General features: G+C 40.5%; 3 protein-coding genes across 10 annotated transcripts; 1 reads left to right on the forward strand and 2 right to left on the reverse strand.

Annotated features, from left to right (window-relative positions):
- Window positions 1-3,904: 3,904 nt before the first annotated feature.
- LOC115740212 (transcription factor MYB61) lies at window positions 3,905-5,969 on the reverse strand. The gene is made up of 3 exons (XM_030673677.2): window positions 5,697-5,969; window positions 5,454-5,583; window positions 3,905-5,312 (listed from the first exon to the last, which is right to left on the reverse strand). Exons 1-3 carry the CDS (start codon window positions 5,827-5,829, stop codon window positions 4,256-4,258), a joined length of 1,320 nt encoding a protein of 439 aa, XP_030529537.1. The 5' UTR covers window positions 5,830-5,969; the 3' UTR covers window positions 3,905-4,255.
- Window positions 5,970-8,845: 2,876 nt separating this feature from the next.
- On the reverse strand, window positions 8,846-13,873 carry LOC115740208 (transcription factor PIF3-like). Of its 8 annotated transcripts, XM_048283946.1 has the most exons (10): window positions 13,298-13,873; window positions 13,138-13,217; window positions 12,703-12,896; window positions 11,312-12,515; window positions 11,116-11,214; window positions 10,943-11,008; window positions 10,593-10,658; window positions 10,024-10,512; window positions 9,244-9,347; window positions 8,846-9,163 (listed from the first exon to the last, which is right to left on the reverse strand). In XM_048283946.1, exons 3-10 carry the CDS (start codon window positions 12,792-12,794, stop codon window positions 9,157-9,159), a joined length of 2,127 nt encoding a protein of 708 aa, XP_048139903.1. In that variant the 5' UTR covers window positions 12,795-12,896; window positions 13,138-13,217; window positions 13,298-13,873; the 3' UTR covers window positions 8,846-9,156. The 8 variants fall into 8 exon arrangements, with proteins under 8 accessions (XP_048139903.1, XP_048139907.1, XP_030529532.1 ...); XM_048283950.1 differs by lacking the exon at window positions 13,138-13,217 and having other exon boundaries at window positions 13,334-13,873; XM_030673672.2 differs by lacking the exon at window positions 13,138-13,217.
- Window positions 13,874-18,820: 4,947 nt separating this feature from the next.
- LOC115740336 (hydrophobic protein RCI2B-like) lies at window positions 18,821-20,020 on the forward strand. Its single transcript, XM_048285556.1, has 3 exons — window positions 18,821-19,020; window positions 19,237-19,340; window positions 19,728-20,020. Exons 1-2 carry the CDS (start codon window positions 18,937-18,939, stop codon window positions 19,321-19,323), a joined length of 171 nt encoding a protein of 56 aa, XP_048141513.1. The 5' UTR covers window positions 18,821-18,936; the 3' UTR covers window positions 19,324-19,340; window positions 19,728-20,020.
- The last annotated feature ends 675 nt before the right edge of the window (window positions 20,021-20,695 follow it).

The raw sequence follows: 20,695 nt of genomic DNA on the forward strand, positions 1-20,695 counted from the left end.
GTTTCAATTAGAATTTGTGAAGATAGACTAATCTAGAGCGCAAAAATTAATTTTGGACAACCCCCAACCGCTACGTACAAAAAGTTGTTGAGAATCCAAACTCACGTAGTTAATGTAAGGTGAGGTAAGACCTTCGGTACAATGGTCTGTCAATCTTAGGAATTTGTCACAAGTTGATGAACAATAGCGTTGTGAAATTTCCAAAGAAACCATGCTGTTGTCTGGCTGTAACACCTTCACCATTTAAGCAGATCTTTTACATGAACAGAACAGGTCAGAATTGCAGCTGCAGATCTTTGGAGCAAAAGCTGCAATGATTGTGGCAGAGTTGACATTTGTCCTGAATTATTGGAGAATTATTGGAAGATTCCTCATAATTAAAACAAGCTTACAGATAAGCAGAAATCTTTTTTGGGCGAATTTATTTCTATGTAAAAATCGAACTTTTTTTTGGTTGAAGTCTTCTTTGATAACGATTTTCCGGGCATCCTATGCTTCTTGCGTAACTTCCTACAAGATTCCTCTTCCCTTCAAAATGAAAGTCTTACCACTTCTAATCACTCAGCCATTGCCATTCTTTCTTTAATAAGTCAATTTCCCACGGTCAAGCCTAATAAAGCTCCTTGTCCTACAAGGCTAGTAAACAGGCGTGAGCTGTTTATCGTTACGATATGCAGCTAAGGCGTCCTAACAGACCGGTAGACTTGAGCTTCATTCCGACATGACCCGATCAACTTCATCAGGCATCTCGCCATCTATTTCCATCGTGCAACTCTTCGACAACACGATCTTTATATGAGAGCCCTTTTTTTTCGATTAATAGTACAAGGTGGCGAGGCTCTCGGCTCGATTAATTTCTACAGATACGAGGCATCTAATTCGAGCTCTTCAACTGTTCAATCAATCCATTCCTAACTCTTCGACATGCATTCATTTCCTGTCCTTTTCCATTTTTTCCCCTTGGTGTATTATTTCTGTAGGGCCACGGCGGACCTTCACTCAATAATTTGGTTCACATGCTTTCAAGACCTTGAAATGTGTACATGTTTTCCTATGTAACATTATCAGCAATTTTCTTTATTTGCTGATGTTGTTGATGTTCTATTGTGACAGACCAATTCCAGAAATTCTATATTTTTTATGTTCTTTTTGTTTTATTTTGATGCTGCGCACATGCAGAGATACGAAGGTTGCTGCGCATGCCTAGCAGAGAATAAATGGTGACCCACCATACTTCATCCAAATTGCAAAGAATAATTAAGCTGAAAAACCAGATAACGATGAAACCTTAATTTAAACAAAAAAAAATAATTAATTACAATCCGGGGTCGGAATAAGTCGAAAAGAATGAAATTCTATTAAACCGCGCACACCATTATGGGGATGGACAAAATTGTAGTTTACGACGACTGAAGGTCATCGATAAATTTCTTACCACGTACGTTTGAATTCGAAATAATCATTAATTACGTAATAACCTTTTGTATTTCATTTTCTTTACGTATTGTTTTAATCTTTCTTCATTTTAATCTTTTTCGCTATTTCTCTTCTTCACGATGTGTGCGCGCAAAAATTACTAAAAAAGTCATAAATTTAGTGTAATTGTGTCAATTCAATCTTAAACATTTTTTTCCCAATCGAGTTTTGAACTTTTTGTATTTGTACCAATTTAGTCCATCCGGCAAGAAATTACCGGTGTGGCGCTGCCATCGCTGACGTGGCAATTTTAAATAATATTTTAATGTTTTTCGATTTTTTTTTAATTCTTTTGTCTCCTTTTTCTTTTGTATTTTTGCCTTCGACAGCATCAGTAGATGCCACATAAAGTCTCGATGTCTGTTCTGTTATTTTTTTCTTCTCCTTTTCCCTTGTCCACTTGTGAAACGTGGTCAGGACTGGCGGGCCACCATGCATAACCCTTTCACTGTTCTCTACATATATCAACACATACTCCTTTTAAATTCGACTTTCTGTGTTTCTTGCTTCTCATATCCTTCAAGTTTCATGACCAAAAAAAAAAAAAAAAATTTCTTCAAGTTCTTCAAATTGTGGAAGGATCAACCATTTTAGGCTCCAAGTAAGCATTAGCTCATTGCTGCTAGATTAGATTGATTTTTCCTAATAAAGGTCACCAATAAAGCAGTAATTTTCCTTAAAATAAGGGCGGAAGGACAATACAAGTGTTAATATTTGCGTTCGGTGCTCACTTTAGTGCCAATTTTTTTGAAAAACGGTTCTTTTAGTTCCAATTCCAGTGAGCCTGGCCAGAAATCATGTATCAATTTTTTATTAAGTAACTAATCCTACGTGGAATTAGACAAAAAAAAAAAAACTAATTCTGCGTGGCTCGCCGGAAATCTCGGTTAGCTTCCAAAGCACAAATGACATTGCTTAGACAATTTTGTAGAGTAACTTTCAGTGTCATAAGTTGTAAATTATGATCTTTGAGTGCCAAGTTTTTTTGAAAGTGATCACTTAAGTGCCATAAGTTATAAAATATGATCACTTAAGTGCTACGCCGACCAAGCGACGTCGTTCTCTTTGCATACCTGGAATTGATTTTTTATCTAAAAAAGTCATGTCACTTAATTGTTTGAATTAAAAATGACATGTCACTAAATTGTTTTAAATAAAAATGTCACGTATTTATTTTTGCTGGAATCTTTCGCCATTGGCACCTAAGTGATCGTTTTTTCCTCCGATTAGGCACTTAAATGAGCCGGCGAAAAATTTTGACACCAAAATGAGCGTCGTACACAAATGTTATCACTTGAGGTATCATTTTGCCTTAAAATAAGATAAAAAACAGGAGTATATATTCCATAAGTGTATCCCTGTATTCTGTGGTTTTAGAAGCACATAACTATGTCCCTTTTGTTTTTCAATCATTCAAAGAAGCAACGACATCACCGTTAGTAAGGGATCGACTTAGGAAATGTGACACGACAGGGTTAAGGGGGAAAAAAAAAAGACATGCATAGTCAAATTGTTTTCTAATCATGCTTGACTCGTCGCCTAGTTGGAGTTCCGCTCTATTTTTTCGAGCTCGAGTCGAGGTCAAGTAGCTTGATTAGCTTGTCGAGCCAAGTTCGATCCTAAAGACACTTAACTCAATCGGCTCAAGAGTCTAATCTGAGTATTTCCTTTTCTTTTTTTTTCATATTGCCTTTCTTCCTTTGTTTTGGTGACAGAAAATGTAAAAACAATATGATCGCAACATTTCCTACTAGGTCACTAAACTTCCTTTCCTTAATATATATTCAACCACAAACACAAAAGGTTGAGTGTCGGTATTTTGAGTCGAGTCGAGTTCGGTCGGGCAAGAAAAAAGTTCAACCATGCTGAGTTTCATATGCGAGAGCTTGAGTATGTCGAGTATTGTACCGATTTGAGTTCGAGCAGGGAAGAAATTACCGGATCAACTTCGAGTCGAATTTCAAATGTTGAATATACGAGTCCATTGGGTTGCGCCCCCCTAGTATTCGACCGTTAGGCACCGTAAGGGAAAAGGTGAAAACCATCGCCATCTTTAGGGAGACAACGATGCGACACCAGTCCGAATACCATATTTTTAAGGATTGTCTTTTTTTTTTTTTTTGTTCTCTTGGAGAAATTTGAATTGCTTGCTTGCACATGTTGCATTTCTTTTTATCTTTTTTTTTTTTTTCAAAGGACAAGAAAAGAAAAGGAGAAAAGTAAGCAAGCAAATTAAGGTGGGATTTTTCCATGTGAAAAGGATCAACTAGAGAAAGAGATGGATAATAAGAGAGTGACAAAGGTGTCCCAGGAAACCAAAAGATGAAAAGGATAGGTGTTGCCGTCTCCATGGACTATGATGGGGAACAATAAAGCCAAGGTCCTTTTTTTTTTTTTTAATAATCCTCATTAATGCCGAAAAAGAAAAAAGAAAATAGCATTTTCACTATCTGACACCCAAACAAGAATAGTACAACTTGGGAGAAGACCAGAAAAATATGAGACAATGTAATAGACAAGCAAAGAAACACCAAGAACAGAAGCCTTATTGTCTGGATGTAATTTCATGCAGAATGGATACATATCAACACATATGGGTATGGCTCAGTTTACTCTCCTATCTTCTGTAACAAAAGGGGAAAAAGGAATGCAAGGAGAAGGAAAAACTTGTGTCTGTGAGACTCATTTACAGAAACAAAAGAAAGAACTATGCATTCACACACCTCTCTAACTATATTTCATAATTTCATGGATGGTTTTTGTGTTTATCAAGAAGACGCTAAAGGGTTTGGCCAAGAACAGCAGCAGCAAGAGTGTCTGGATTGGCTTGTTGGTGATGTTTCTGTTGCCAACTGGGAATGTTGTCCAACCCATCCATCAGTTGGAAGTGTGAGGCCGGTTCATGATGATGAGAGGCTTCATTGTTGTTCTGTGTGAAGCTTCCCAACAAGATTGGCAGCTGGAGATATCCAGACCATTTGCTGTTGTTCTCTTCTGTTGGATTGCTTCCTATGGGGTGGTGAAAGGGGACTTGCTTTTCGAACTTGTTGGTGTTACTACCCTCACCAAGCCCCCATGAGAAACAATTGTTGCTCTCAAAGAATGCGGTGTTGTTGATGCTGCTATTGTTGCTTACTAATCCATTGCTGTTGGTACTTCCATTGCTACAATTATTGTTACCGGATGATGCTTCCCAACATTGGACTCCATTGTTGACCATGAAAGCAGCCTCCGAGGGAAGGCTAATGGAAGGCTTTACGCGTGCCGAAGCTACTGGGACGGCAGTGCTTGAGCTTGACATGGTGGGCGAGATGATACTGGGTGCGTTCATGTCTGAACTGAACTGAGACATTATATTCTCAGATGATGACCTTTGATGGAAGCAAAGAGAGTTGCTGCTTTGATGCAGACTAGCCGAAAGCCCAAGGCTCGTCCCATAATTCATGCTCAGCTGCTGGAAAGTGAAATCTTTCATGAACATCTCAGAATACGGCCTCATCTCTGGGCTAGCAGGAACTTCGAGGGAATTCTGCCGGTGACCATCTTTGAGATTGCTAGTGTTCAATGCTGGTTCAAAGAAGGTTGGTCTCTTGCATGATGCAGTGATCCTAGATGATTTCTGGTGATGATGATCGTTTTTGTTGTGTTGGGTGATACTGGGAATGATGAGCTTGTCTTTGTCCTTATGATCATCCTCATCAGCAACCTCGGAGAGGGGCTTGTGAGTGGTGGGGTCAATCCCTCTCTGTCTCAGCTTCTTCTTAAGGGAAGAGTTCCAGAAATTCTTTATCTCGTTGTCTGTCCTTCCTGGTAACTGAGCTGCAATCTGAGACCATCTGGATAACATTGCAACACACAACGAATTGTTCATACATGAGTTGGATTTTATTTTGTCCCAAGATTGGAAAATTCTCAGAAAGCCCCCCAAGAAAAAGAGGAAAAGGGTAATTTGCCATGGTATGGTAATATGCACCCACCTGTTGCCAAGAACAGCATGAAGCTCAATGATGAGGTTCTCTTCTTGCTGAGAAAATGCACCTCTCTTCAAGTCAGGCCTCAAGTAATTGATCCATCTCAGCCTGCAGCTCTTCCCACATCTTTGCAAACCTATCATTGTAAATTCTTTAGTGTTTATTGCCCTCTAATTTGCATAGGCTGGGGCTTGAACACAAAGATTAAAGAAAGAAGCTTTTTGATCTGAATGGCAAGCGATGCCTCACCTGCTAGTTTGGGGACCGAGCTCCAACAACCATGGCCATACCTGGTGATATAGTTGAGGAGCTTCTCATCTTCCTCAGGTGACCACAGGCCTTTCCTGAGCTTCTGCTTGTAACAGCAAGAGTGTCTTCCCATGTCAGAAAGTCCCCACTGCTCCCAGCTCCCAGTACTTACCCTAGCCCCACCTTCACGTGCAAATGTTGTCAGAGAACGTTTTCTTGACAGTGACAAGGTTTTCTTGAACTCAATCCAAGGCCAACCACCTGCAAATTGTAATGGAGCCTCAGAGAGAGAGAGAGAGAGGTGAGGGTGAAGCAGTGGGAGGTTGGGAAGGGAATCAAATGAATTGGATAGGAGGAGGAGGAGCCTATATAAGATGTGATGGGAGAGTGGAAGACGACAAGGCTGACTTAATTTAAAATCTCTCTATGCTAAGATTAACTTCATCAATTTTTTTTTCTTAATTATGATAGGTTCTGCTTTTCATAATTCAAAAAATAATATAACCAATTGAGAAAAAGATACCGGCATGGTATTTATGAAAGTCAAAGTCAAATTAGCAATTTATCTTTTCGTACTCGGTGTATTTGAGTTAAAATTTTCCTTTCTCTAATTTTTCTTTTCGGGTAAATGATGACGAGTTTGCCAAGACGAAAACTACACGCTTATAATTGATTTGTCATAATCCGACCTCAAAAGGATGGACCCTTTGACACCAAGTGGCTTCGAAGACTACTTGTGCGAGAATCGAACTAGTCGATAATTGTACGAAAAATTAGAAAAATACTACTTATACTCGTGTTATAAACTCACTTAATTATGGTCTATAGTTTAACTAGTACTGAATATCTAAGCGTGCACATATTGGGACTGACATTCAATCACATTTTAAATAGTAAGAGGAGCCTATTGGTAGTTTTAATCACCAAAAAAGAAAGAAAAAACAAAAAAAAACAAGTCCTTCTCTGTCGGTTGACTTTTCTGCTCTTTGCAATAGACCAAACAGCGCATAGAATGATCATTTATTCTTTTTCCTTTTAACTTTCTGGTGGGAAGCATTCTTACAGAAGCAAGGAAACTACCAAACATACCCTGCACTTACAAATTGCAGAAATGCCTGAAGTTGAATGACCAAAAGATTTTTGGACAGACTTGAGAACTACAAGACATACCCAACAAGACAATATCAGCAATGAATTGGTTAATGGTGGGACTCTTTCTTCACCATCTCTGATATGCTCTCTTAAATTCGGAGAGTCGCTTGTGGACCGAAGATTTTCCCACACAAAGAAAGTTTATCGAAAGGAAATGTTCCGATTAAACGCCATTATTACTCTCAGTTCATGCAGAACAATGTCAAGATGAAGAAAAGGCATGTCAAACGTATAACATTTAACAAAAAAGAATCATACAAAACACAAAGGTTGTTTTCTTTGTTGCCTGAAACTGAACCGGTCAGTCTTCTTTCAATGGTGTCATTCAAATTCTTTTTCCGGGCATTTGGTTTTCCTTATCCAATTATACTTTGGATGGCAGAGGCTGACGACATATATGCCTTCGGAAAAGTCCGAACGCCTCACCATTGTTGGTGAAATTTATGGAACATCTTGCCAGATCAGAAGAAAGAAAGAAAGTCTGTATATTCTGTACAAAGGAGAGAACATCAGCTCCATTACAATATCATGAGGAAATCAATAATGTGATAGCCATTTAAGCTGTCTACTTTTTGTAATCTTGTTCTACAATTATGAAGCTTCGTCGACCTTAGCGATGTCCTAATTCAGACATCCTTACTGGCCTTCTGGAATTTTAGAAATGAGAGATCAGGACAAGATTCTTGTCATTCATCATTTTAAAGATTATGAGCTTGAATTTAAAAGAACAATATGAGCTGTCCCTACCAAGTCAACTGTTGCTACATGTTTATTCCTTTTGTCCTTTAGGATCAAAGTTAATCTAATCGTTTTGTTAGCGTTCTGAACATGCTTTTACTTTCACCTTTACATTGACCAAATGGGGAATATGACATCTGTTTGCACCGATTTGTTTACAATTTCATAACATGTTTCTATATTCTCATATTTTTTAGTGTTTCTTTTGATGCATAACATGACTTCCTCAAATGAAGAATGGTCATCTTTCATTTACCTGAAGTTCCTCTGTGCAGTGTTTACAGATCCAGCTAATCACCCTAGCCTTGAACATGATCTCGCTGGATTATTATTATTATTATTATTTTTTGTTGCTTCATTCCAAACAGCAAAAGATTGTTTCTGCAATTCGAATTATGTTCTTAATTTTTACCTCCCAAAAGGGCTGGTGTTGCTTGAAATCATGTCTATTCAAGATGACCAGGAGTCTGATCTCCTAGTGCTGGTTAGCAGTTGTTGGAAACATAAGCACATGCGCCCTCCATAAAGTTCTAATTAAGCATAGGCTTGATAATTGTGTGTCCTCTCAACAGAAAGGCAGCTTCTCATTAGAAACATGTGTCGCTATCAGCGAGAGTAATTCGAAGATCTCGGCAGCAACTGATGGACATAGACAGTTGTTCCCGATCTCCGAATATCAGTCGTAATCCATATCCTAATTATCCAACTCAATGTAATGAGTGCGCGAAAGAGATGTGCAACAGGGAAAAAATGCTCTGAAGACTATGGAAATCCGACTTTGTTAAGGAGGAGACAAGATAAGAGGTCCTTTATCCTGTAATCACATCATTGATAAAAGAGCTCTATAAACTCGAAGCCCATCAATCATTCAGAAGCTTTAGCTTAGTCGAAATGCTTCCTCGTCCGCCATACCTTAATAATTACAATCCCACTGTTCTTTGCACTGTAAAATCATGATAAACTTCCCCATTACCGGCGCACATTCATGCTAATCAGTCTGGTTCAGGGATTATTCCCCCGTCTATACTGTTTCTGATTCTATTAGATAATCCACAGGTAGCTTCCTTCCTTCTCAATCCTTTTGACACCGTAGACAATTTCACATTCTATAATAATTAGACCACACCACAGGCGTTTGCAGAATTCAGTTATCAAATGCTCAACAAAATTTCTGCAATGGAACGCCTTTATGTTGATGCATTGAAATCTCAACCGGGTGAGAAAACCTGGAAAATAAACACCGAACACATTCCAGGGCCTACTCGCCAAAAAAAGTCGTACCTGAGATCACCGTTGCACATCTATTAGTGATTATTATATGAACCGAGGTTTAACTGAGTATACATACCGTGGAAGAGACCATTTCCAAAGATGCCAAAACTGTGGAAAAGGTTATTTTTACACTACGCAAAAAGCAGAATAAAGGGAGAAAAAACTTCAAAGTCTTGTTATAAGCTTCAACCTCCTCGGTGCCTCAAACTATATCCGCAGAGAAGGCAGAGAAGCAACAGCATCTGTAGCCTGTCGGTTAGACTCCACTCCTCTAACAAAATTTATACTACTCACAAAATCAGGATCTGCAAAAAGAAGAAACATATGAACATCAAAACTTTTCTTATTTCTACACCCAAGAAAGATGATACTGGCAAACACCTACCCACAACTTGCTTTGCTGGATCCAACATCATTTCCAGTGGACTCAATAGCCATGCTTCCATTAACATCCGAGATATGGCAGCTACTTTGTGCCAGAGCAGGCTGCTGGAAACAACCACATATTGCTTAGGATTAGAGAAACTTAGTAACATTCAATTGCATAATATATGGCTAATGCATTCGCCGGAGAGAATGGAATTTATTGCTTCCTTCCACACAAAATATGAACAGTGATTACTTTCTACCATTAAACCTTGTGGAAAGTTCATGACCAAAATTTCTTTTATCAAGCACATCCCTCACTCTAACAGTACCAGTCCCGTAGAAATGTCCAAATATACAAAACTCCCCAGACAAGAGAATTAACTAGCATTTTTAACAGACGCCACCTGCCCAACTCAAAATTACTTTAAATGATGTCAAACCAAATAAACAAATTCTGTTTGGGAACTGAATAGTCTTTTGAATAAACTAAAAGCAAATAGTGCATCAGAAGATCATGGAGAACTATTTGACTAAGAGCGAATGAAATTTTATGCAGCATCCAATGTGTTAGCAATCTATTTGCCTGTTATATTCAATCTGAAGACTTATAATGTCATGACATCTCTAAACAAATTATGTTAGTGTAACATTGATTTGCTTTTCACTATCTTCTGTTTGGGAGGAGGGGATCGACACCGATACCCCAACCCCACTTGCTCATGCATATAAAACCTAAACATTCAACATTACTGTTTATTCTCTCTGAAATTATGGGACTTCGAAGTTGCTGACATACCTGACTGGATGACTGATTCTTCAAGCAAATGGAAGCAGTATTTTGCAGCGCTTCCTTGTTAATGTTCTGTGGTGCTTCCTTTGATGTCGAGGCAACAGCTGAATCTGGATTTTCCATAGAAGACGGCATTCCATAGGCACCGAGTCCCACTGCTGGTTTCATCACTGGTTCACCTGGAAAAGGAACTAGTGGCGTGCGAGGCATTGGTAGAGGAATTCCTTGACCAGGAAAACCAAACATCTGGAGATTCGCTCCTGTCATCCCTGCTGACATCAGTGGGCTAGGAAAATGTGGACCTTGCAATGGCGGAACTTGAACCACTGGTCGACCAGAAGAACGGCTGTTCATGTCAACCATACCCATCCCAAATCCGATTGCTGATCCCATCCCAATGCCAAAGGGTGGGTAAAGCGGCATTTGTGCTGGATGCAGTCCCGTGGGTACCATCACAGGTGGCATGTACATACCAGCTCCCATTGACATCATCTGCTGAAAAAGTTTAATGTGCCTCAGAACTTGTCAAAGAAACCAAAACAATCGAACTTACTATTTTGTAGAGATGTATCTGCCTGCACTTGAAGCTGAAGCGTCTTGAGATACTCTATTGCCTCATCAAGCATCGAAGCTTTGTCCACCTTTATAACGGCAAAAGGCCAAGATAAGTGAAGCCAGACAGACAAGGACCATCAATCATTAATCGGCTCATTAACTTCTTGCATCTCATGACACTGGTGAGTTTATGCTAAATGGAAGCTGATAGACATATGAACTGCCAGTCAATTTTCCACATCCCACGAACAGGGACGAAGCAGATACTTGAACAAATTCACAGTCTCTCAGCCGAAATCCCTAGATCTAGAGAAAATTTGATGAAGTACTAAGCAGATTTAGGAAGATGTCCTAAGTAGAAAAGATCTACCTTGTTGCAATTTGGAATGAGCTCCTGTAGTGCACGCATTTTCTCATTGATCCTGTCCCTTCGCCTCTGTTTCAAGGAAATTCAAAAAAGATTTTGGGACCTGCCCACACTATATGTAACTTTATAATTGTCAAAGCAGTCTTCGCCAATAGATTCTCAATCATTTTACTCACCCTTTCAGATAAATTATGCACTTCTGCTGCTCGGCTCCTTTTTGAAGTACCTCGAGCAGGATTTTGCTTCTTTTCGCAGGTTGGATCTTCTTCAACATCCTGCATTCAACATGTTTTTTCATGACATGGACCAAAAGCATATGCTGTCAAAACAAGTCCCGGAAAAGAGGAGTGACTAGAAAAAATCCTAATATACCTCACTGGGATCGTCAGACTCATCAGTCTCATGAGATTTCCTCTTCAAATTGCGTTTGGGGTCATCTAAAACTCTTTCCACGCTGTTGCCTGAGCAAATGGAAGAAGAACCAACCACATGCTCTGTCATCTTTTCACCCTCAGTTGATCCTTTACAAACGCTTGCTTGATAATTTTGACAAGACAGCTTAGCATTCTTAGAGGTGTTCTCCGGGCAGATAGCCTCTGAGTGCCCAGCAGAAAACTGTTGCTCATGTTGCTCTCCATCAAATGATTTTGAGGAATCAATCTTTCTCTGCTTCTGCACACCATTGCTTGAGACAGCAAAATTTGATCCACTGAGGGTGCTATTATCGATAGATGAAGCCTTTTCCTTACTGACTGATCTATCTGCACTCGACAAACCGAAACCAGCCGCAGGGCCACTGCTCTCAGCATCATTAACTTTATAGAGAGAAGCGGGTTGTGAAAAACAGGAGAAATTCGTAAAACTGGAACTCTTATCTGAATGCTCTAAATCCTGCCTCTGTACCTTTACAGTAGAACATACTACCACAGAGGTTGGCAACCGAACTTTATCCCCACAAACAGCTTGGGACGTGCTGCTGCTTGTACTTGTGCTCGCATTATCCAAGGCTCTTGATCTGAAACACTGTAATGGCGATAAGAACTGCTGGTTCTGCAAGGAATATAGTTGACTAGAGCCAGTTCTATCGATTGTAGTTTCGCCTGCCTCAGAAGAAGAAAACTTCGATGCATCTGTTTGTCCCAGACAATGAACGCCATTATCAATGCCATGGGACTCCCTATATATCCGACTAGAACTTTTGTCGATTGCCCCGAAATCATTTCCAGGGGAAGTCTCATTTAGTGCGACTCCAGCCAGTTCAGGCAAGAAATCAGAACAGTAATCATTCTGTAAAGATCCACTAATAGGGAAACTCAACCAAGGCCCAATGTCATCCTCCTGTACCAAACCAATTTCGCTCAACGGTTGAGTCACCGGAAATTCGCTTAATCCACATTCGAGATCCCTAAACTTCCCGGACTTGGGTCTGGTACCATCACCTGAAGCTCCTTCTCTAGGTTTCGATCCATTCGAAGGTGAATTATTACTGAAGGGGCTCCTTTTAGCTCGACTATATTGACCCTGTAGCACAACCTGACCATTTTCCCATGTTAACTCTACAAGCTCATTTTCAGGTCTGCGCACAAAATTGAGGGGCAGAACCGACAAAACATTAGAGAAAAGAAGAAACTTATGAACGAGCTCAAAATGTGGAAGATTTTACAACAAATTATCTCTAGTTCAAGGGAAGGGCAATCTTCCTAATCCGAGTTCGAGATGGAATAATACCCAGACGTTAATAAATTAAAAAAAATCGAACTTACACAGAAGAAAGACCAGTTGAAGTAGATGTGGGTTTCTCTAGGCTTGAGTCAAGCTTAGCTTTGGCCATCTTGAGGAACTCGAACAGCGGCATGGTTAAGTGCTGGGCACACCTCGAGCACTTAGCTTCTATATGCAGCTTCACCACTCTCCAATAGAATTCAAAGAACACCCTAGTGTGTTAAGGCGTCACATTCTGTGCCAAAATCCCCACAGAAAGACAAACTCAATCCAACTTATAGGGGAGGTGGAGAAGAGGAAAAAGATCACTCCTTTTCACTGTTAAGATTAACAAAATGAACCTCTGCTTTTTTTTAAAATATGATTGTCACCATCAACGAGCAACATAAAATACTATTAACCCGTATTTGAAAAGAGTAAAGTGCTAAAGTGCTCAGTTCTTGAAGAGATTCAGAAACCCTTCTATTCATTCTTACATAAAAATTCTCCCTTGACACCTTCCAATCATCCAATACCAAAACTTTTATCTTGTTGCCCAAGAACCCTTCATCAGACACTTCATAAAAAGGAAAACTTTCAGATCTTTCATTTGACAGATGGCTTATCTGGTAAAGAAAAGGCCCGGAAATTTCTTACCCAACAAGCACAAAACTCTTGGTTGAATCATGACACCTCGAATGACTCCGGCAACACTAATCCAAATGCATTGAAAGCGCGAATGATTGCTCTTGCTCGTACATCACGGTTTGGAAAATCCTCGAAAGGGCAAATCTTTAAGCTCGGAGATAGAGCGACCCCTGGGAAAACTTCACGCAGAGCAAGGAGGGTGAAAAAAACCCAGCTGGACGGTATTGAAGAAGGTGAAATAGGTTGGATGGTGGGAACAAATGAGGCACACAGAGCGAGTCAGAGACGAGTCCAGGAAGGCTTTAAAAATGCTAAAATGGAGGTCCAAATCCCAAAGCTTTAACCGCCCTTGTCGCTCCCTGCTTTTGGGGGGGTCTCTCTGACTTCCCACTGATAGCAGTCAAAACGGTGAATTTACCAAAGGAAGCAAAAACGAGAACAGTCAAATGCCTCCAAAACAGGTAACTTCCAATTCCATCAAAAGATTCTTGATTTCACATAAGAAGACAAAGTGGGGCCGTGAAGGAAAAACAAGAATGCAATTACCAATTATTGTTTCCTGCGGCTGAATACGACTGCCCGATCCTACGTATTTGAGAGTGCAGGGAAGCCAATTTGGCCTGTACAGTGTAGCAGGAACACAACATATGCTGCTCGAGATGGTTTCATGTTATCCTCTGCTTTCTGGGGATTTACGCCACTTACCATCTCCTGCCATCTCCCATGACAGACTAAAATATAACATATACGTTGAAAGCTTGAGACAAATTACAGGGGATGTGGGGATTAAAGAGGCATGACTAGTGCTTGAGCTCAATCCATCACGATGGGAATTTAAGGGTATAAACAAGTTCTTATCTTCCCATTGGAGAGACCTTTTATTGAAGTCTTGTAATTAGTTGGTGTTCATGATGTTAAACATCTCCGTAATGGTGGGAGCTGCTTCTTTTTTCGGTTCTTTGTTCTTGTTTTAAGTTTGGCGCTGTTGATCCAATCTCTTTGCGGGGGCTGGGACAAACGAAATTTGGTCGATAGTGAGATCAAACAAAAGCCAGAACTCAGAAGGGAGGGAGGGGAGGTCCTATCTTGATTGGGCAGGTGGCATCACCACCCCCCTGTGTACTCAGAGTGGCTGACCTCTGTTATCCTACTAGTGCTGGGGGATAAACACATCCACTTCCATCAATAGTCTGTTCGCTTTCTCCATAAATTCTTTCTCCGCCGCCTAGTTCTTTAGGAGCAGGTCAAAAGCAAGTGGCTTTGTTCGCGGCTCGCGATATGCTTCGTCCCCTTCGTGAATCAGATAAGACGTGAGTAGACGACGAAATTGGCTCGAGTGACCTAACGAAACTGGTTTCTTGATCAGTTTGTCGATTCAGCAGAGTTGCGCTGGTACATCTATGCCGTGACAACGGCGGAATGAACCTAATTAGAATCGCAAAAGGTGGTTTAGAGTAAGTGCTGCCCCTCCTCTTGGGAAGAGATGGAATTGGCTTCCTGATGGTTTCCATCTGTTCCAATGACAAGTATCTCATATTTCCTAAGGGAATCAGAAGCTGGAAAACGCCAAACTGAAGTTGCGCGTGGACGGAGAGGCGGCTGGCCGCCTTGAGATCAGCGCGCTTTGGACAATCACCGCACCAGAACATACGGAGAGCGCTGGCGACGACACGCGAGGACAAGTCCATGCGTGTCCTCTTCTTCTTCTTGTTCGCTTTGCTCTGTTTCTTCTTCTTCTTCTTATCATTTTTTCCCCCTGTAGTTCAGAGAGATGCGACGTCACATGCTCCTCCCATACACAAGGGTTTGGAGAAACCTATGCAACATAAAACCACTGCCGCCTGTCGTGAGGGAGACAGGAGGCATGCTGATCGACGAGGAGGAGAATGTGCGGCGTCTTCAATAACTCGAACTAACCAAAAAATTGCAGGACATAAATTTGAATCAAGGGTTTTTTATTAGGAAAATTAACTTACTCTTCCCAATTTAATAATTAGCAAAACGTTCCGGCATTCGACTAAACTTTTATTCGGAAGATTTCGAAAACCGATCTTGACATAGGAAAAAGAAGGTTGTTCGTACACTTACACATAGGTGATCTTGAGATCATCATCATTATTCCTCAGTCCTTAGTAGATGAATAGTTTAAGTTGGTCTCTTCGAGGAACTCTTCTGGCCCTCGATGATATTTGGCATTTCCGACGCGTGCCATCGTGTAAAAATACAGATGCGGCGCTTCTCTAATGGCGCAAGCTCGAGTCAATACGGTCGATGGTGCGTAGATATGACGCCGGGTTCACGACGAAGTAGCACTTCTTAGAAATCTAAAATTTGAGACTAATATGGGTTTGACGATGCGTATAGGGGTTTGAAGTTGGGCCTAGCTAGTTGGATAAAGCACTATTACGTACCCTGGCACGTTATGAACTTAGGACACCTTAGTATGCAAAGGGGGAAAGTTTGATGAGCCTAATGGTTCTTTGGTATTTAGGGGCTCTGTCTTTAACGGTTGATATGAACATCTTAGTAGGCCTTAGTATGGGAGAACGGGGGACCACATGATGCCATACGCTATTGTCTTTTCGTTAATTATAGCATCGTCTGGCCATTGTGATTTAACACGAAAATTGACAACATCTTGCGATTAACTCAATGCGAAATCACTAAAGAAATAATCGATGACTAATAAAGAACACGAAAGATTACTTGGTTCATTGCTAGCATTAGAACCTACTACACGGGGAGAACTAGCAGCAAATAATTCACTAATGATCGGAGGGTCAAAGTTACAATCATCCGTATGCTCGAGTGTTTTTCACTACTAGATTAAGCCCAAATCTGCAAAGTTTGTAATAAACAATCAATTAGATGTAAAACGGTAAAATGATACTAGAAGTGTTAAAGTTTCTGTACAATGCTCACTTTAGTGCTAAAATTTTTTGCCGACTCACTTAAGTACAAGTGCCAATGATGAAAGATTCCAACCAAAATGATGACGTGCCATTTATTATTAATTTTTTTAATATTACCTGGCTAATTTCCACGCAAATTTTTAAACTTAAGAATAAGCTATTTCTTTTTAAAAATTTAAATTATAAAATAGAAAAAAAAGTATAAAAAAAAAAAAAAGGTTCAAGCTTGCAACGTGAGGGCTTGCACAGCCCTTACTATCACCACTCTACCATCGTCGGCCACTAGCTAGGGTCGGCGTGACTCCCATCGGCCATCCCCCACCCTCGTCGACCATTGCTGGTGGTGGTGGGGCAGCGGCGGTGGTGGCTGTGCAAGCCCTTCCTGCTACAAACCTTGCATTTTCTTTTATTATTATTTTTTTAGCTTATTTTTTATTTTTTTAACTTTTAGCTTTTTTTATTGTTAGCTAAGATCATCCAACGAGTCATGTAGAATTAGGTTATTATAAAAAAAAAATGTAATGCCAGATTTTCAGCAAAATTTGTTGGAATTGACACTCAAATAATCGTTTTTCAAAAAACTGACAATTAAGTGAAAGAATTTAACATCAAAGTTAGCACCTTACATGAACTTTGACACTTATGATATTCTTTTGCTATGGGTGATCGATTCTCGGCCCAGTCCAGTTTCTAAGCAATTTCAAGGAACCAGTAACATGACAAATTTCTGATGACGTGTTTAAAGAAAGGCCTGAAAGCGAAACGGGTCTCATGTGACTCTCTTTTCACGTGCATGGTGAAGCTTCAAGTATTGGTTTCGATATCAGGGTCTTCCCGGGTGCAGAGAAGTGGCAGGATGAGGACTCGATATAATGACCTCGGCTGTTTCTTGTCACTGTTGCTCTGCTTCTGCTTGAACTTGGTGTTTTGGAAGGAAAGTGCCATGTGTTGAGTTCATATGTGAGCACATGGTTCCTCCTATTTCCAAGCTCTAATTAGTGTAAACTAATGCAGGGAAGGCAGGGTTTTGGGTTTTCTAGAGAACCGTTTGATTGGTGCAGGGAAACATAAATCTGTTTAGAGTTACTTTAGAAAAAGAAAAAAATCAATCGGTCCGGTCCGAGCGATCCGATTCGATTTTATGCCTCTGGAACAGGGAACCGGACTGCTTGGCTACCGATTCTAATTTTAAAAACCGTAAACCGGATCACCGTCCTCTAGAATCGAGAATCGGATCACCAATCCCGATTCAATCCGGATAGTCTCGATCCGATTGATCCGATTTGCTGACTCCTGGCCACGTAAATCTGTGGGCACAAACGGAATGAATCCACGCCATGTTTGTGACCTTAACCGTGTCTTTTCATAGGAGTAAACAAATCTGCTACCTATGAGTCTTTGACCTGGACCCACCAAATAACTCAATTTTCATTTCTTGCGTGCTAAGCAGAGACGTCCACGACTTCTTTTTAAGAGATGTGAGCCCCTTCCTTTTGTAGATGACTCCTCCTCCTCTACGGAATAAATGGACATTCCAAGAAGCAAAACCGGTAAAGATGACCTTCTCCAATTCAAAAGAAAATCAACATCCTTCGCCCAAAGAATCCACCACCATATTTTCGAACAAAATCATATCCCCTCAAATGAATCGGATTTCATATCCAGCTCAAAATTCAAGATAGAATTTAACACCGACTGTAGTGAGTAATACCAAAAGTGACAACGTGGATAAAAAACTCATTTATTAACTCAATTTTAGTGGGTCCAAATCGAATATGGGTCACTTAAAATTTTAAAAACATATCAAAATGGGACATATTCGACCCATTTAAGTTATTAACTTAAACCCAAGTGAATCTGTGAAGCTCCCACTCCAACCGGCAGACTTTTCGCGGTTTGCTAGTCTCCCACCGTTCTTATTTATAAGAAAAATTGGATTAAATTTAAAAATGAATTTATAAGAAACAAGTTCTTATTTTTAAAAAAATTGGATTAAATTTAAGAATGTTTTAGCAATATTGATCAAGTCGGATATAAGTCGTTATTATTTTTTTGTTTTTTGTCGAAGGATCGCCGGTTGATATTGCATGAAAATAGGTCCATAGAAATTGAATTATTTTTTACCCGATCCAAACTCGTCCCGATCGATTGTTCGACGGATCTAAGTAATGCATTTCTCGAGAGACCGCATCATGGCAAAATAAGCTCTCCTTAATCTTGTGGTTAAAGTGTGGTTGTGTGGATCTGAACACACGTAGGAGTTGAGTGTGAAATGGACCGACACCCAATCCGTGTAGAAAAGACGGCGAAATTGAGGGTCAAGCATGATCCGGGATGGTGAAAAGAGCCGACACGCATACGTTATCGGGGCGACGGGGTTGCGTAGCCTTGTTAAACTTCCTAATCATCATGGACTACTGCTCTAAGGAACATGGGGAGGGCGCCACGTTCCAAAAGCTTATTCGTGGCAGCTGTAAAATGGATTCTACGTTCTAGAATTCCGCACAAAAGTTAAATGCCAGAACGAGACACGGATCGCCCCAATGAACGAGGCGCACGTAAGGGGGGCGGGGGGCGGGTCCTGGTCCGATCGCGTCTCTATAAAGGATGAAGCATCGCCCGTTACAGTTCGTTCACATCAGAGGCCTCTGCGATCACCACCGCCGCCGCCATCCTACACGGAAAACTCAAGGCTATTGAAGCAAGCTTGAATCGAAGGACAGAGGAGGAGCAGTAATGGGCGAAACGGCCACGTGCGTAGACATCCTCTTGGCCATCATCTTGCCTCCTCTGGGGGTCTTCCTCAAGTATGGCTGCAAGGTCCAAACCCCAACTTCTTCTTCTCCTTCTTCCTTTTGACTAGACAGCAAGGACGTTTTCCCCTGTCCCTTTTGAGCAAACTATGATGGGCAGGAGGGAGTTTTCCATATTTTGGAAATCAGATGTTGTGTACCCACGTTGGTTTTCTTTCTCTTTTTTGCCCTTTTTCGTGTGGTGAAAGCACTAACTGGTTTAGCGGGTTGTGATCGTCGACAGATTGAGTTCTGGATCTGCCTTCTGCTGACCATACTCGGCTATATTCCCGGGATTATTTATGCTATCTGGATCATCACCAAGAACTGAAGGGCACACACCCTTGTGTAAGCACCCCCCATCACTCCTTAATCTAACTAAGGGTTTCCGATTCTCGCAAGCTTCTTAGGTAGTCGAATAGAGGTTTTTCTATCTGCTGATAATTCCTGGCAAATACATGAGTAATCTGTTTGTGCAAATTACTGCATTTTGTCATGAACAAAAGTAGGGTTCGACTATGATCATTGTGGCTAACGTTGCGGAGTGGCCGTTGCTGTCAAAATCCAAAGAGGGATGGATTCAGGCCACGCAAAAAAAAAAATTGGATGGGCCCCATGTGACTAGACATGAAGCCGCCTATTCGGACTATTTCTTATAGTCTTGACTTATGTACTATGGTCTTGATGATCCTTTGCAGTGACTTTAATTTACGTGATGATCGTGGCTTTGGACAGGTGGGTTACGATCCAAGAAAGGAATAAAGTCGTGCTTGTATTATCAAGAAGATGGGACCTTTCATGCCCCATGTGGTGGTGATCATAGAACTAATTGTGTGTGTATAATCTGTCGATTTTTTTTTTTTTGTGGCTTTGTATCGGTGTGCCGTCGTCCCTTTCTTTTAACCCGGTTCTAATTTGCCATTTGGGTTCCCTTTTGTCTGTTTAAATCAAGTCGTCGGGTTGTGTAAGTAAGATTTATTCCATTGTTGACTGTTGTAAACTGCTGTTATGTGAGAATTGTTATCTGTAACTTGTTTGTGTCGAGAATTTCGGTGGATTTCTTACAAAAAAATAAAAAATTTCAATTAGCCAACTTGATGAGAATAATCTCAACGTCAATGAGCTGTTTCTGGACTGGTTCTCGATAAGGATTCCCTCGTATGCAGAACCGCAGCTTCATGTTGTTCATGGCATATATTCTTGGAAGTGGAGGGTGAAAAGACGGCTCCTTTCTGAACTGTCAAACGAGAAGGAAGAGAACATTCTGAAGGATATATGCCATGAAAGACATGGAAGTATATGTGCAATCTTTTTATTTATAACGCTAGGCATTGGGGACTTTTTGAGCACCTAACTAAATCGCATCGGATGTGACGGTCACTATACCTCACATAAATCGGGCAATTATTAAAGATATACTTAAGTCTAGGATCCGAATGAGCTCGAATTCGTTTCGAGGATACATTAATATCAATAGCCAATCACTATTTAATCTCATCACATCGAAAATATTCTAAACACTTAAGTCGTACACTTGTTATAAGACAAATTTAATTCAAGCATCTCATAATTCTTTCTGATATTCGAAATAGGAATCGCTAAATCAACTGCAACAAATGCAATATCGGGGCGCTGTCCTCGTACGACATGCGTCAAATCAAGCTGGGAAGAGTTTTGGCACACGTCATTTTATTAAATAAACT

This window comes from Rhodamnia argentea, chromosome 1, assembly GCF_020921035.1.
Source record: "Rhodamnia argentea isolate NSW1041297 chromosome 1, ASM2092103v1, whole genome shotgun sequence".
In the NCBI taxonomy this organism is placed as follows: domain Eukaryota; kingdom Viridiplantae; phylum Streptophyta; class Magnoliopsida; order Myrtales; family Myrtaceae; genus Rhodamnia; species Rhodamnia argentea.